This window comes from Homalodisca vitripennis, chromosome 4, assembly GCF_021130785.1.
Source record: "Homalodisca vitripennis isolate AUS2020 chromosome 4, UT_GWSS_2.1, whole genome shotgun sequence".
Lineage (NCBI taxonomy): Eukaryota > Metazoa > Arthropoda > Insecta > Hemiptera > Cicadellidae > Homalodisca > Homalodisca vitripennis.
The window spans coordinates 160,236,905-160,252,742 of record NC_060210.1 but is presented as its reverse complement, the minus strand read 5'-3'; the positions used below and the strand labels follow the sequence as shown (position 1 = coordinate 160,252,742).

The 15,838-nt window shown below is 32.1% G+C and overlaps 1 protein-coding gene across 1 annotated transcript in view; it reads left to right on the top strand.

Annotated features, from left to right (window-relative positions):
* Positions 1 to 15,838, top strand: part of LOC124361250 — a 31,881-nt gene that overhangs the window by 2,802 nt on the left and 13,241 nt on the right. Inside the window, exons 3-5 of the mRNA XM_046815295.1 lie at positions 865 to 1,050; positions 4,478 to 4,696; positions 6,334 to 6,472. Of these exons, the coding sequence (XP_046671251.1) occupies positions 865 to 1,050; positions 4,478 to 4,696; positions 6,334 to 6,472 (544 nt within the window). The remainder of the gene's footprint in view (positions 1 to 864; positions 1,051 to 4,477; positions 4,697 to 6,333; positions 6,473 to 15,838) is intronic.

Below are 15,838 nucleotides of genomic sequence, written 5' to 3'. Positions count from 1 at the left end.
TGATCTCTATATCATAGTTTTAGCTGAAACAGTTAAAAATAATATATCCCATATATATTTCATTTATTATATAATACTAATAATATCCCATAAATATAAGTGGAGAACCATTATTCCAGATGTGGATCTGCTGGAAGCCATCAATCAGATAGTTGCAGATTTTTAGCTCTAAAATGATTTATACTCAAAACAAATATAATATTAGTTCTTCCAAATTCACTTTTATAGTCTATTTATAAATATCAAAAGACAATACTATAAGGAGTTGTAATTTTAATGTTTTTAATACTTTTCAACAAGATTAAACAATTTTGTTTAGTATTAAGTATTATTAGACAGTAAAAAAACAATAGTAATAGTGAACAATCAAAATAGAAAATAAATCTCATGGTAATCTCAGTACAAGCATACGGTACTTCATATGCATGTTGTATGTTTGTTACGTTTCTTGGTCTCCAGGCTCTAGGCAGGTCGACAGGGATGTTAATTGCCCTCATTGGGCAGTTTCTGGAAAATTATCCCAATGGCTGCAGGAAACCTAAAACTAGCTCACAATTGAGCTTCTACATAGTAGGTTAGATTATAAAGACTAACCTTTTGAAGATGTGCTTGGAGGGAGGAGTTCAAGAGAAAGTATACCCAGTGGAATTGGTAATCTTTGGGCCAGTGGTGCCCAGGTGGTGATGTTGCCTTGGGCTGGACGTCCAACAGAGCCCTAAAACTGAGTTGATATGAGCACAAAACATGGTATAGTAGTGTTATATAGCTTTTTTTACAGTATTATGATTCTTGGTTAAGTCAGATTATTTAAATCTAAAAATCTTGTTTTGGTGCGATAGCTTTAATTTAAATATGTTTAAACAGGTATTTCAGCAGGATTTATATCTGTTGCTGGTTCTTTACCAGCAGGATTTTATTTTGATAAAAAGCGTTCGCTTGTGATGGGTTTTGTGGCATGTGGCTCTGGCATGGGAGCTTTTGTTGTCCCTTTCATTACTAAACTCTTCATGGATGAGTATGGTTGGAGGCTTACCTACTTATTTCATGCATGTAAGTCAGTACTTATACTCTTTGTTTGGATATAGCATATAAAGTGAATTTTGTCTCTACACCTTTATTTTGTCTCTACACTTTGTGTTGTAGTGTGTAGTGACAAACAAAATTTATGTTATGTATGTGCCTGTTATGTTATTACTATCTTTATGTGCAGCTATGTGATTAAAAAGATATTCTTTAATGGTAAGATATGATTTAATGGCTCATAAAAATATAAACGTGATAATGAAAGCCACACATAAAAGCTAAATTCAATACTGTTAAAAAAAATAGTTTATTTATTTTTAGTGTAGGACACATTTCCTGTAAACAATGTATTCAGTGTGGACAATGTTCACAAAATGTCCCCTAAAAACTAACACAAGTGAACTCATAAAGAGTTATTGGTCATTTATTTATATTTTACTTCAAAGGTTGGACAAGGAAACACCCCAATTACTAAATAAATAACATAACTAAAACAAAAAATAATAATGTAAAAATGAATGTAATGTGTAAAATTAATGTAAAAAAATTGTATCAATGGTTATATGCTTATAATGTTTTTAAACTCTTCGTAATTTAGTCTTAGATATTGCTTGATTGGTAGAGATTACATTATTATTTACAAATTTTACAGTACATTCTGTAATTTTACTGTTATAAACAATTTCAAGTAACATGCTCATTGAAAATGCTTCTGTATGGTCCTACATTCACTAATGCGATGTCTATTATGTGACAAAATATAGCACATACTTTCTTTAATAATTTTAAATAAATTTTCAAGTTTTCATCATTTAATTAGATTTGTAAATTACAAAGCAGCTTTCACAGATCAAGCTTTAGATCATATAATTTATTAACTAACACAATTTAAAATCTTTACTGCTTGTTCCTACCCTAAAGGCATTTAATTATTACAAGGTCCAAATGTTTACAATCTTCAGTGATCTCTTCGAAGCGAAGGACAATAAGAAGTGTAGCATGCTTGTATTTCCTGATTCCTCTTAGGCATTTGATTCTATATGCACAAATTACTGGTAATGAAATTGAATTACTATTAGATCTTACATTGTAAATCAATCACAAGTAACAAAGGTTGGAAAACATTACTGCCTACGTAGCCTGCACATTTCATGCTAATGGACACAGTTTACTAAATACTAACTTGTACCTTAAGAGTTAATACATTAAGGTCTGACTTGTGACAAGCTGTTGTTAACCCGACAAGACGTCTCTTAGTGCAACTATTAGCAAAGAACAGGGGAAAGCCAAATTGCATTTGCCATAAACTAGAGAGAATAGCAGTTGCATGTTTTGATGTATGATGGAAAGCCTGCACAATATACAATTTAATTCTTCAAAAATCCAGAAAATTATTAAGTTTTAATCAAAATATAACATTGTTTTAAAAGCTGAATGTTGTATGTAACCATTTACAGTTGAATTCTTAAACACATGCACTTCTGTAATTATTATTGACTCAGCATTATCAAAGGCTATCACTTCTGCCTGTCTGTCACACATTATTTACAGAACGAATTGTCCTATAGACTTGGCATTTTGCATGAGGCTTTCTTTATATTTGAGAAACATTGAATTTGATGATAATGCATGTCACTCCATGAGATTTGGCTGAGTGTTAGCAAACAGTTTTACATTGGTCTTATAGGTAGGTAACCATGATGGCAATGAGAAAATAAATGTATAAACAAAATGAGTACAATAATTTTATTACATTTTAACATGCGATATTTGGTTGATTGGTTTATTACATTCTGCCCTTCAATAGACTTTATTATCAGTTTATTTGTATATAGATAAGATAAGAGTTTGATGATGGTGGATTTCCCTCCATGGTAATTGGCTGAGCATCAGCAAAGCCTTTATCTTAGGGAGTATATCTAGAGAATGAGTTGAGCTATTAACTTCATATTTCGTATAGCTTAGTTATCACTAAGGGTTTTGGCAAAATTCCCCATCTGTCTGTTTTATGCTGGATATGTGAAGAACAAATTAAACTGTAAACTTGATATTTTGCTTAGCTATTACTAAGAGTTATGGGAAAATTCTTCCTCTGTTTGTCTATCTGTCTGTGTGTCTGTTTTCTATCAGATATTTCAAGATCAATTGAGCTATGAACTTTAAATTTTGCATATAACGTCATTTCCTCTTAGGCAACATCATGTTTGATAATATGCAATATGGCTGACTTTATGTAGCCTAACTATCCATAGGATATCTCGAGAATGATTTGATCTGTCAAGTTTAAATTGCATGCAAATTGAAAATGAATTCGATGAAGGTGAATGTCTGTTCCTGTAGTTTGACTGAGTGTCATTGAAGTCTATCACTGAGTATACTGGCAGGTTTTCATACTGCCTGGGGGTCATAAAAATTTCTTTTCTGTGTGATTGCATTTTTATCTACACAACATCACAGGAAATTTGAGTTCTAGACTTAAATTTTACATGCAACTTCTGCAAAGCGTACTACACAGCGCATGGTGTAGCGTGCTCTGACTTTATCTTATTTTAAGACACTGATAAGTATGACAAGAGTTGTACCTGAATATCAGTTTGAATACTGATATAACACTTGCAACAATAAACGCATTTTTCTTTCTTCGATACTTGAAATATGATTGAAATTAAAGCATTATTGTTTTAACATACAACACTTTGTGAATGACAATCTTTAGGAAGAAGTTAAAACTTTTATATGTGAAGATTTAGTTAAAACCATAAACCCAATGATTAGAAATTCTTGTGTGATTTGGTAAAGTTAAGGTTCAAATGTGAAATAGAGAGCGACCAAGTTGAAAAATAAATAGTATAAGATAAAATAAAGTATTTTTGCATGCAATTAGTTAGTTCCAATATAATGTAACTAGAATAACTAGTTCCATAGACTTTTTAATAAGTGTGCATTTGAATAAAATAGAATGCACTGAAAAAAGTTATAGAACAAGAAAACAGAAATTGTAAAAAACAACAACAGTGCTTTTTAACTATTGAGAAATAATAAAAAAATGTTACGAATAAATTAAAAATACTAATGCAACCTTAGCTGAAATAGAATAACTGACATTAATAGTAACATAATAAATAATGCACATTTGACTCTTTACACTCATCCTGAAAACTCTCAGAGACTGTCAGAAATTTGATAATATAAGCAAATTTAAGTCTATACTTTGTCCTTAAAAGATATAAAACATTAGCAGGAAATCGGTGTTTGCATTTAGACACACAAGTGATTAACAAACTGTCTATATTGGGAAATGTGTGTTTCCAAAGTGAATTTTAATGAATTTCAAATGTGTTGAGGGCTTCATTATGGGTTGGATTTGGGACTTTTTAAATTAAATTCAAAAAATAATCTGGTACTGTATATATTGAAATATTATTACAATAAATCTATTGTCAATATTTTGTAGCACTGTTTGTATTACTGATATTGTTGGGATTTCTGATTCGACCACTGAAACCAGTTCTGGTTGTCATAAGAACTGACTCATTCGATGCCACAATGCGCCAAAAAGACTCTGTGGATATGACATTATTTCGTATGCCAACAATAGAAGCAACAAGTATCGGACCAACCTCATTAGTTCGTTCTGGGATGTTACCCACCATATCACAAATGGCACGGATGTGTAAGTTTATCTTGTTTTTATGTAAACTGTAGACAGATAAAATAAGTCATTCTTTCATAAGGCATACAATTCAATTAATTCAGTTCTAAAAAAAACAGAATATAACTATGCATTGTTTCAGATAACAACAAATTGTAAATTTATATTCCAACATACAACACTCAAAAATAGTATAATTTTGCTAATATGTAACTATTTTCTAGTAGTTACCTGTTTATTTATTCATTCAATTACAATATTTCAAATTTACAAATTTATGTTTTTCCAAGTCCAGTGGACTTGTCGGCAAAACCCATAATTTCCAAAAGTTTTACATTAGTTACGTTACAATAATATACATACAATGCATTTACATTATTCTTGAAATAAACCTTGTGCAGCTGGGTAGAATAAGTCATTATTTATAGTATATTATAATAGTGGCTTTATTATAACAATAATCTCTACGATATTATTGACAAAATAACGTTTTGAGCAAGGGATTATTGGAAAGTGGACAGCACAGAACAATAAACAAGAGGGTGGAATCATGGACTGTGAATTGTGGAACAGAAGACCACTGGAATCAGGTTAAAAATGGTGAAGCAATAAGAAGAGACCCTAGGTGGTCTGGATGATTATGTTTGTTAATCACCAAGTACAATTATAAGTATATTCACATTGATGAGACAGCATCACCAGTGTGACCCTTGTAAACATTTAAGTTCTCTAAAAAATATTGGAGATGTTAATGCATTTGCATCCTAATTTAACCAGGGATTAGAAGCTAGTACTCATCTCAGATAAAGATGTTTTTGGTTTTCTGTTTCTGCCTTGAATACGTCAGGTACAAAACTTCTCTATCTTTTTATGAAGTATTCTCTGAGCATTCTTTTCAACCAATTCTCTATCTTTTTAATCTACAAAATTTTGCCACTTTATGTTCTATAGACACCACAATTCCCTTTTAATGAAATTCCGTATTATCTGTTCAAAAGTAGCATTAAGAAAAGGTACCGATTTTATGTGAGACTGAAAGATTATGATAACGATAACTAAAGTTAAACTACTTTCCAAATTTCAAGTATCAGAACTCATTAGATTTTGTGATCAGTTGAAACTTGAGTGATATAGCGATCTTCAATGAGACTGTTGACTTGACACTGGTATAACTATTGTTCATTGTCTGCCATTTTGTTTTTATTGTATCAAGCTAAAACTTATGACCTATAAAAATATTTACTATTTGTTATTTTTAACTCTTTTGTCATCGTCCAATTTTGACTTAATTTCTTTCTCAGGAAAATTTCTTCCATAGATTTCACAAGAAACTGGAATGTACATTGGTTCTTGCCTTCCAAACTGATATCAGTTAACAGTAATATAAAAATAACTCATTGTTAGATTAAGTTCATTTTAATTCAGTGAGTATAATTTGCTTAATTATTGAATTGCAGTGCAGAATATAGATGAACCTATATTTTTCCTAAGTGTACAAGGTAAACTCCTTCCATAAAATCACTAGATTAATTCAGTAGATAAATTTGAGTTAGTTTTTGTTTGAAAACAAACGCAGGAAGAAAATAAGTCATAATTAGAATACGCTTACTGATACATTACTTAACTGAAAATATTAAACCAACCCGTATTTAGTGCAGCGGGTACAACATTAAGTGATGACTCAAGAGTAGACTTGACCTTTTTCCGAGTTCCAAAACAACCCAGTGCAGTTCAGTCTACATTTCAAAGAACTTCTACACTCCCCAACATATCACAAGTGGCACAGGATGCAGACAAGTAAGTAATTGTTCTATTGTAACAGTACAAGGATGTTTATTAAAAAATTAATTTTAAGTTGTGTCATGAAAAACAGAATATACTTTATTACTGAGATTTGCCTCCGTAATAACTTCTTTAAGTGGACAACCTTATCCTATTAAATCATCTTTCCAATATATACAATCACTTAGCAAAGCTCATTTTAGTACGAGAAAACTGAGCGCCTCAGAAATGAACAGCTTTTGTTACAATTCTTAAAGTCCAGAAGTTAAGAGTTAATTTAAATGTTATAAGTACTCAACTTGTATGTTTATTTGAAATCTCTACAGAAGTTTTCCGTAAGAGAAAAAACTGATTTTTAGCTGCACTATTTTTGGTGGAGGATGAAATTGGAGGATATCGAAAGGATTAAAAATATCAAATAATAAATTGTTCTCTCCTAATGTTTGATCTAGCTTGACATTTAAATCAACAGGCAGATATGTAAATAAAAATTAAATCCGTATCAGTTTACCATATGAATACCAACTATTGGCTTCAAATGGTAACTCAGTTTCTTTATCTTGGCTGATGGTGGTATAACGTACAACATACTGTACTAAATGTGAGCCACATCCCACAATTAGTGTTCTCTGAAAGGCATAGAAACTTTACAAATAAATGGGTTAGATTATAGTTTATCAACCTATCAAATGTGGGTGGTTAGCACTAAACTTATTAACAGTTGTGAATCATGGATAAACTACATTCAATATTAAAAGTTAAAATATTCTGCACTCTCTCTCTCTCTCTCCCCCCCTCTCCCCCCCACACACACTATATATATTGAATTCTCTTCTTAAAACACAACACGTATAAAGTACAAATATGAACAATGTTACTATCAATCAAATCGATACGTTGAATTAAAAGGTGTGCTGATGTTTAATAATGTAGATTTAATTCCAAAACTAGTAACAGCACCTTGTATTTTTTATTTAACATGAAAGGGTATCAATTTTTGGTCAAACGTATAATAAATAAAGTATTCCAAATAAGGTTTAGATTTAATGAATATAGCAAAAAACTAATATTTTTTACGTACATCCTAATGTTCCCCTAATAGCGTCATTGTTTCTTTGAATGTTTAATATACTAAAAAAACTTTAATCAAGGATATTGTTTAATTGCTGCATGTGGATCAGCCCACAATGGAATAGGTACTACAAGCTTTCTATTTCAGTTAAATATAATACTATTGTTCATTTACTCGAGTGTATTTTCTATATATCACCTTTTAATCAATCTTTTAACCTTAAAGAATTTGATTTATTCAAGAGAAGCATTGTGAACAGTGGGCAGAGTTTTTTAATCAATGGTGTACTCAGCTACGCCCCTAAGCACAATTAATTCGGCTGGCCATCCCTTTGTTCCAAAGAAATGAAAACTTTGTCCTTGAAATAGGCAATTTTAATTTTTCTGTGTTTTGTTTTTTACTTTTTTCCATTTCTACAACAAACACATTAAAATAAATTATTTTGTACTTTTATTGCTATGTTTTTGAGATGGTAAAAATTCCCTAACTTTTAGGCAAGAGTAAATATGAATAAATTAGCCACTGAAAGCAATACCATAAAAATGTTAGTAAACTTTGCTTAGTCTAGTTAACATTTATCTACTGTTGTTTTAGGGTTTTCAAATTTAAAGTTTTTCACTTTTTATTATATCAGGTATATGATTTAAATATTATAATATACAAGATTGTACTATATTATTTTATAACATGTGATATATGTTACTGTAATATATTTTGAAAATATACAAACTTTCTCATTCATTTATAAACTCAATTCAAAATAAGACAGGTCAGAAGATTTGTAAAATTGGTCTATTGTACTTAAAATTTGGTATTTTTTAACATAAACAAGATAAATTTACTTACACTTTTTTCTTTTGATATAATTGCTTATAATGATTAAAATAATATGAGAAATTATCAATAATATTCTGTATACAGGGGTGATTCGGTTAGTGTTACCGGCACTTTCTGAGCTGATTGTACTATAAAAAATAAAGAAAAAAGTTCATATAAACATGGGTCCCGGAAATGCTTCCTTACTGGGTTATGGCCAATTGAAGATTTCACCAAAAATTGTGTGCAGGAGGTCAAATGATGATTTGCCGCGTGTTTATGAAGAGATATTTATAGGCGAATGCAACTTTTTCTAACGGATTTTTAGATGAGAAATTGAATAAAGTTCATCTCATAGCTGTATCTCATTTAGTTTTTTTGTTATACTACAAAAAACAGAAATAAAATAATTTTGAAAACACTTTTTTAAGGTTTAACGGACAATTATTTTGTATAAATAGGCATTGAAGACCCACATTTTTACAAAGAAACTTGCAGAAAATTTAATTCTGAATAAAATTATGTGCCACACGGCTATTAACAGCGAAGTATTAGTTTCTGGAATTTAATTTTACAACAAACATTCTACCAAGCAAGAAATTCCAAAGCAAAGGAAAACGCATTTTAATGACATAGAGTAGCCTACACATAAGATTTATTAGGATGCAATTTAAATTAAGTTTTAAATAAATTATTGTATTTCATCTAAAGCTTATAATACTACGTACCACTTTCATAACAGGTGTTCAAAAATCAGTCCTTGTACTTCAATACACTTAGCAGCTCGCTTTCTGATTGATCGAGTTATCCTCCGCAACCCTGCACGATTGTTGTTTTTGATTTGTGCGGCAGCATCTTCAATTCGATTTATTTACTTCCACGTGTATTTACTTTTTCCTGGTACACCAGGTTCTTCATCCAACCCCATATACAGAAATCTAATGGAGTTAGATCTGGTGATCTTGGTGGCCAAGTGTGTGGTCCACCGCGACCAATCCATCGCCCGGGAAACTGCTCGTTTAAGTGCATTGTTACATTATGGGAAAAGTGGGCAGGGGCACCATCATGTTGATAAATAATATTGCACCTTGCTGCTAATGGAACATCTTCTAATAATAGTGGTAGTTGTTCTGTAAGGAATTCTAGGTACATGCGGGAATTTAGATGTCCTCGGAGAATGAATGGTCCTATTAATCGATCATGAATGAGTCCACACCATACATTTACACTAAATCTGTGTTGAAAGTTTGCGCACGATTGTACTATGTGGATTTCCCTCTGCCCAAGTGTGTTCATTGTGAAGGTTGTTGACGCCATTCTCGGGTAAATTGAGCTTCATCAGTGAATTAAAATGGTTCTATGATGTTGACGGTTTCTAATTAACCAGTTGCAAAATTCCAATCGAAGAGGAGGATCTGTTGGTTGAATACTTTGAACTTGTTGTTTATGGTAAGGGAACATGCTATTTTTGCGCAAAGTTCTCCATACTTCAGACTGAGGACACTGCGAATCGCCTAGAAAGACGCGTGTACTGACACCAGGGACTGCGTTCAGTAGCCATGATTATAGCCTCTTCCATATCTACATTATTCTGGGCAGGGCGATCCCGATAATTATTAATACTAGGAAGTTTACCTGTTACTCTTAGGGTACGAAATGATCCACTGATCGTTTTTGGGTTTGGAACTCTGCGATTAGGAAATCGTCTTCGGTATTCTGCAGTAGCAGCGGTTGCATTTCCGTCACAAACACCTAAGACAAAATACCATGTCGGCATATTCTTCCGTTGTAAATAACAAAGGCATTGCAATTGTGATAGTAAGTTACTTTAAAATACACTTCACTAACAAACGAGTAGTAAATTAATTGTATTAAATTGCACTCATTAAACTAGTACAGAATTGGTAAACAAATAATTTGGATTCCTCAATAAATTGCAGTGTATTGTTGAACAGCTGATTTGTGATACCAACTTATAAAAACATAATTTACCTTCTGTTAAAGCTAACGTGTCAAAGATATGTAGGTACATGATGTAACCATTTGGATAGTCCTAAAAAGTAATAGTATTATTGTTTTTTAGTTGAGCATTAATCTATTAAAATCGTATTTACAATTGTATGCTAATCAATTTATTTGTGTACCTTATATCATTACATTACGGTGTTTATTTACTAAATACGTATTTCTTGCTTGGTAGAATGTTTGTTGTAAAATTAAATTCCAGAAACTAATACTTCGCTGTTAATAGCCGTGTGGCACATAATTTTATTCAGAATTAAATTTTCTGCAAGTTTCTTTGTAAAAATGTGGGTCTTCAATGCCTATTTAACAAAATAATTGTCCGTTAAAACCTTAAAAAAGTGTTTTCAAAATTATTTTATTTCTGTTTTTTGTAGTATAACAAAAAAAACTAAATGAGATACAGCTATGAGATGAACTTTATTCAATTTCTCATCTAAAAATCCGTTAGAAAAAGTTGCATTCGCCTATAAATATCTCTTCATAAACACGCGGCAAATCATCATTTGACCTCCTGCACACAATTTTTTGGTGAAATCTTCAATTGGCCATAACCCAGTAAGGAAGCATTTCCGGACCCATGTTTATACGAACTTTTTTCTTTATTTTTTATAGTACAATCAGCTCAGAAAGTGCCGGTAACACTAAACCGAATCACCCTGTATATGGGGTATGTAATATTATTAAAAAGTTCTACTATCAAAACAAAACTGTCAAGCAATTTTGAAAATTTATTCTTAGACTAAATGTCTTATTCTGTGAACCCTTTGGGTACTAGATGAAAATTTCCCTCTGTATCAGCAAATCCGTATAATAGGATGTTAGTATTTCTCAGCATTTCTTCACATGTCTGAATATCTGGACATATGATGCACCCAAAAGGATTAATTCTTAAAATCCAAACTCTTTACTCTTAACTTTAAGGATTTTGATGTAAATATTAACAATTGCTGAAAAATTAAGTTTTTCAAATTGTAATTATGGTTGAATGTTTATACAACCCTTGATTATGAAACCTTCTGATATAACTTAAGTTTCTTTAATGATGAGAACCATCTTTCTGCAGAACAGTTGCTAACTTTAGTAAGTATGTATTTGTCCAGTCTCTCTTCTAATTTGGTAACATTGCTTGGGAAAGAGTATCTCGGGTAAATCAGCTCTTGAACCTCTTTTTATTACATAGTACTACTCAGGCATACTCCTGCCTTGTAATATCAATGCTATAACGAGAGAGAATCAATGAAAGGCTTAATCTAGGGAGTAGTTGATTAAGCCAGCTATTTTGGATTATTTAATTTAGAACATTTTCATTTCTATGGAAATTAATTTTATTAATGAAAGTGTGTAATTTTGAAAAAAAAAATTATAAATAAAATAAGGTTCACTAATCAAAGTTTGTTTTGGTTTTGACTGAAAAAATGTTGCCAAATTTTCTGTCTTAATGTAAAGCTCCACAATAATAGGTACAGTTTGTTTAGGTCTAACCAAAGTAAAACAGCCTTTTCACAAAATACTGTTTCATAAGGACTTGCAAAAGGTTGAGCTATTAGTATAATTTATTTAAAGGGAAATAAAAATAAATTTGGGATTGTATAGAAATATAATCTAACTATGGATCAAACAACTTCCATAACTTTATGGAGTGAATTAAATTATTATAATATTTATAATGGTTTAAATAGGCAAATAGTTATATTAAATTTATTGTGTACTTAATAAATTATTGACTAAATGAAATAAGGTAGTAATAAAATGTTAAGAACACAACAATGAATTGTGTTTTTATAATACTAAATAAAATAAATGAACAAATGGTTGATGAAATGTCACAATTTATTGACTGACAAATTTAACCTGTGCCAAGTTGACAAGATGGCTTTTGCTCTATCGTTTCCTACGTCTGAGGTAGGCCATGACATCCTGCTCCATCTGCTGTAAAGTTCCATTCATGTTGTCTTCCTTGACTGAACCACATTCTGCTGGAAATCGACCTGGCTCTACTGCTCCGGGCACTCTGTTTTTGCACCCTTGAAAGATTCCTTTTTTTATGATGCAATCCACACAAGGAGCACGAATTTATTTTGGTCCCAGTTTTGGTTCTTATTCTTAGAGGCATTTTACTTTAAATTTGTAGAGATACATGTATTCAGTGCAAAAGTAGTGTTATTTGATTCCGTGGTAACAACTCAAATAAGTTATATTTATTCTAGTTTCCTGAGAAACAATACATCACTACCATTTATTCTTTTTCTTCATAAATTCAATCTATAAGAATTAAATTTTACATTATGTTCCAATTTTCAGATGTCAAAAGTATCTTTTTTTATACAGTATACATTTAATTTTAGTTGTGCAGATTCACACAATCCTACTGCAATAAATGTGCTGACCCCATACATGGGTATATAATATATATATATATATATATCAAGTCAAAATCTCTTTATTTACAAAATTTCATAGAGAAATGTATTGGCGTCAATAATACAATGTTAAAGTTAAAAATTTACAAAATAAATAAGTTGAATTGAGCAGTCTTGATGTCTAAGATGGTCATGTGTCTTGTAGATATTCTTCCAGCGTGTAGAATGGCCTGGTCACCAGCCATCTATTCAGTGCCATCTTCAGTTTCTTGCCCTTCTGAGCCTTTATCTCGGTTGGCAGCGGGTTGTAGAGCTTGCGTCCCATGTACGATGGCTTCCTCCCGTACAGTGATAAATGGTGTGCTGGCAGGATGTAGTTGACAGCATGTCGAGGGTTGTACTGGTCTACATCTGTTCCCCGAGGGAGTTCATTCATGTCGGCAAACATAATCACTTCCTGGATGTAGAGGGCCACAACTGTCAAGATGCGAAGATCCTTGAAACCTTCACGACAGCTTTCCTTGGGTCCTAGGCAGTGCTTAATTTCTAAAATTTTAGGTGTGGGAACTCTTAAAGCGGGAAGCTCAGACGGTGGGTATGGAATACACCCCAGGAAGGAGGGGGGCCCTCACCCAGGAAAACTTTGAAAATTATAAACTGTAAACCGTTGTTTTTTAGGCCACCCAGACATAATAATACATTCATTTTTATAAAAATACCAAGTGATATTTTAATGCTGTTTATATTTCTTTAAGGTGCTTGATTAGGATGTAAGAAAATAAAAACATGAATTTAAATTATTGAGTTTACTCTCTACTCTACTCTACTCCATTAACACCTTGTTGCCTACTTTAAATTTCCCAGAAATATTTGGTTTGATTTCATTCACCATTTTGTTTGAATCAATGAAGCTCGCCAATATTAATTTTTTAATGAATGGTAAAATAAAAAACAAATTGAGCCTTATTCACAGTTTTATTTATACACATTACAGTAGTAATAATAATACATATTAATATGTAAATGGATGTTTGTTAATATAACAGCTTTTTTAAAAGTTTGCATATTTTACAAAACAATTGCATACCTTATGGGTACAAAACAATATTAATACATTCAAAATAAACCAAACTTCTTGGAAAGGAAAAGGAAGCGTTTTAATTACACACAAAATAAATGACACACAGAGTGGAGTAACACGGTTTCATTTTTTTAAATTTAGTGTAGTTTTAAAAAGTTAAGGTTGATTATTTTATTTGCTTATTAGTTATTATAACAAATATGGTACGGATTTGTAGTATAATATTGTAAGGCAATGCCAAGACTGTTGGTAAACTTAGTTTTAGGTTGTTTGTTAATATTTTAAAGTGAAAACTACAAAAGAAACAAAAACAACAATACACAAAACTAACTGTAAGTACAAAAAAGAACTCAGAAACTTGAGTTCAGAACACAACTATAAGTTAGGCATAGGCTAGTTATTTTAATGAAAACTTAATGTTCTGAAATTCTAAAAGATATTTAAAAAAACAGATTTAGGAAAAAAGTTCCCACAATGCAATGTTGTCTTCATGGTAAGTTTTCTGCCCTCGTTGTTTTGACTTGGTGTCAAGTGCAGAATGGTGTCCCTTCGCCAGCCAGGTTTTGACGTGTCGCTCGGGATTGTATCTAGCCACAGGAGGTCCTAGGAGCCTGATCCGCAATAAATCGCAAACAGTGCTAATGTAGAGTGAAGATCTAAGAGGAGGACATAATTAGATTCATTACAGAAAACCCACGTTCACATTCAGCACTAGACACTGCAATACTATTTATGATGGAAATCAGTTTCTTAAACGACGGCGGTTGCTCTAGAATAGTAGGTTTCTCTCCATTTAACATAGGCTTCAGTCCCTGCTTGAAGTGTCTGAAGTCTCTAATTATATCCTGAGAGCTGCTAATCTTAAATCTATCGTAGATTCGCTGGATCTCACATTCTCCGTAGGTGATGGATAAGTCTTTTGGCCAATACATGGGGTGGATCACTTTGATGTCATTCATGATTTTGGTGTAGTGTTTTCAGCCGCATTTGAAGATGATGATAGCAACCTTGAAGTCAAGTTGTTAGCGAGGCTCCGATAGAACTGTTTTTCTGGAATACTGGGTATCTTGGATCTTACACAAAGTTTAACATCTTGAAACATCAAATCGTCAAATAGCAAATTTTAGCTTCCACTGAACGTCTACGCATGTTTTCAACTCGGTTTTCAAAACACTTTGATTAACAGTGTTACATCACTGTGGGCTTGGATAAGGTTGAGGCTTGATTTTTGAAGCTGTAAGGACAAATCCGATAACTCTTCTAGAGCATCGAACATCAATGCCAGGTTGTGTACAAAAGTTGTAGAAGATAATGTACTACAAAGCCCTTTGTAAGTTGAACGTTGCTTCGAGTCCCTTTGTTTGTCTTCAGATGCTTCAATGAAAATGATGTGTACAAAGCTTTAAAATCTGTCCAAACTGCTTTCACCGCCATTAAGCTGGAGGCTAACCAACGAGTATCTAAAACACGGCCGATTTTCAACATTTGCTCCTCTAGTCCTTTAGCAACTTCTGCCAACTCCCTGCTGTTTTTCGTTGAAACAACTAAACATGTTTCTAATTTTATCCATTGAATATCTTAAAATGATTGATTCCAGCTACTTCTTCTATGGAATCGTGCACGGCAAGCTCTAAACGATGGTTCAAAACAATGCCAAAATGAACAAGTTGGGGAACGTTTCAGTAAGCTGTATAGCAAGGCCAGGATTTCTTGCCTAGTAGCACTGAAGCACCATCACAAGTTTAGAGCAATCATATGGTCTTTCATGAATTCAAAGCTTAGACCTAATGCTTGTAACTGATTTAAAAGTTCTTGTAATATACCAGCTGATGTGCTATTTAGCTCAAAAAAGTGTTAAGAACACTGTCATAGGGTTTTGCATTCCCTTTAGAACAGTTTCTGATATATAAAACCACCAAAGCATTTTTGTTTGAAAACTGAAGTGGCTTCATCCAAAAGCAGGGAAAAATTTAGAGTCTGACTTGATTAGGCCATTTATCAAGTCTGATTTCATTTCATCAGAAATA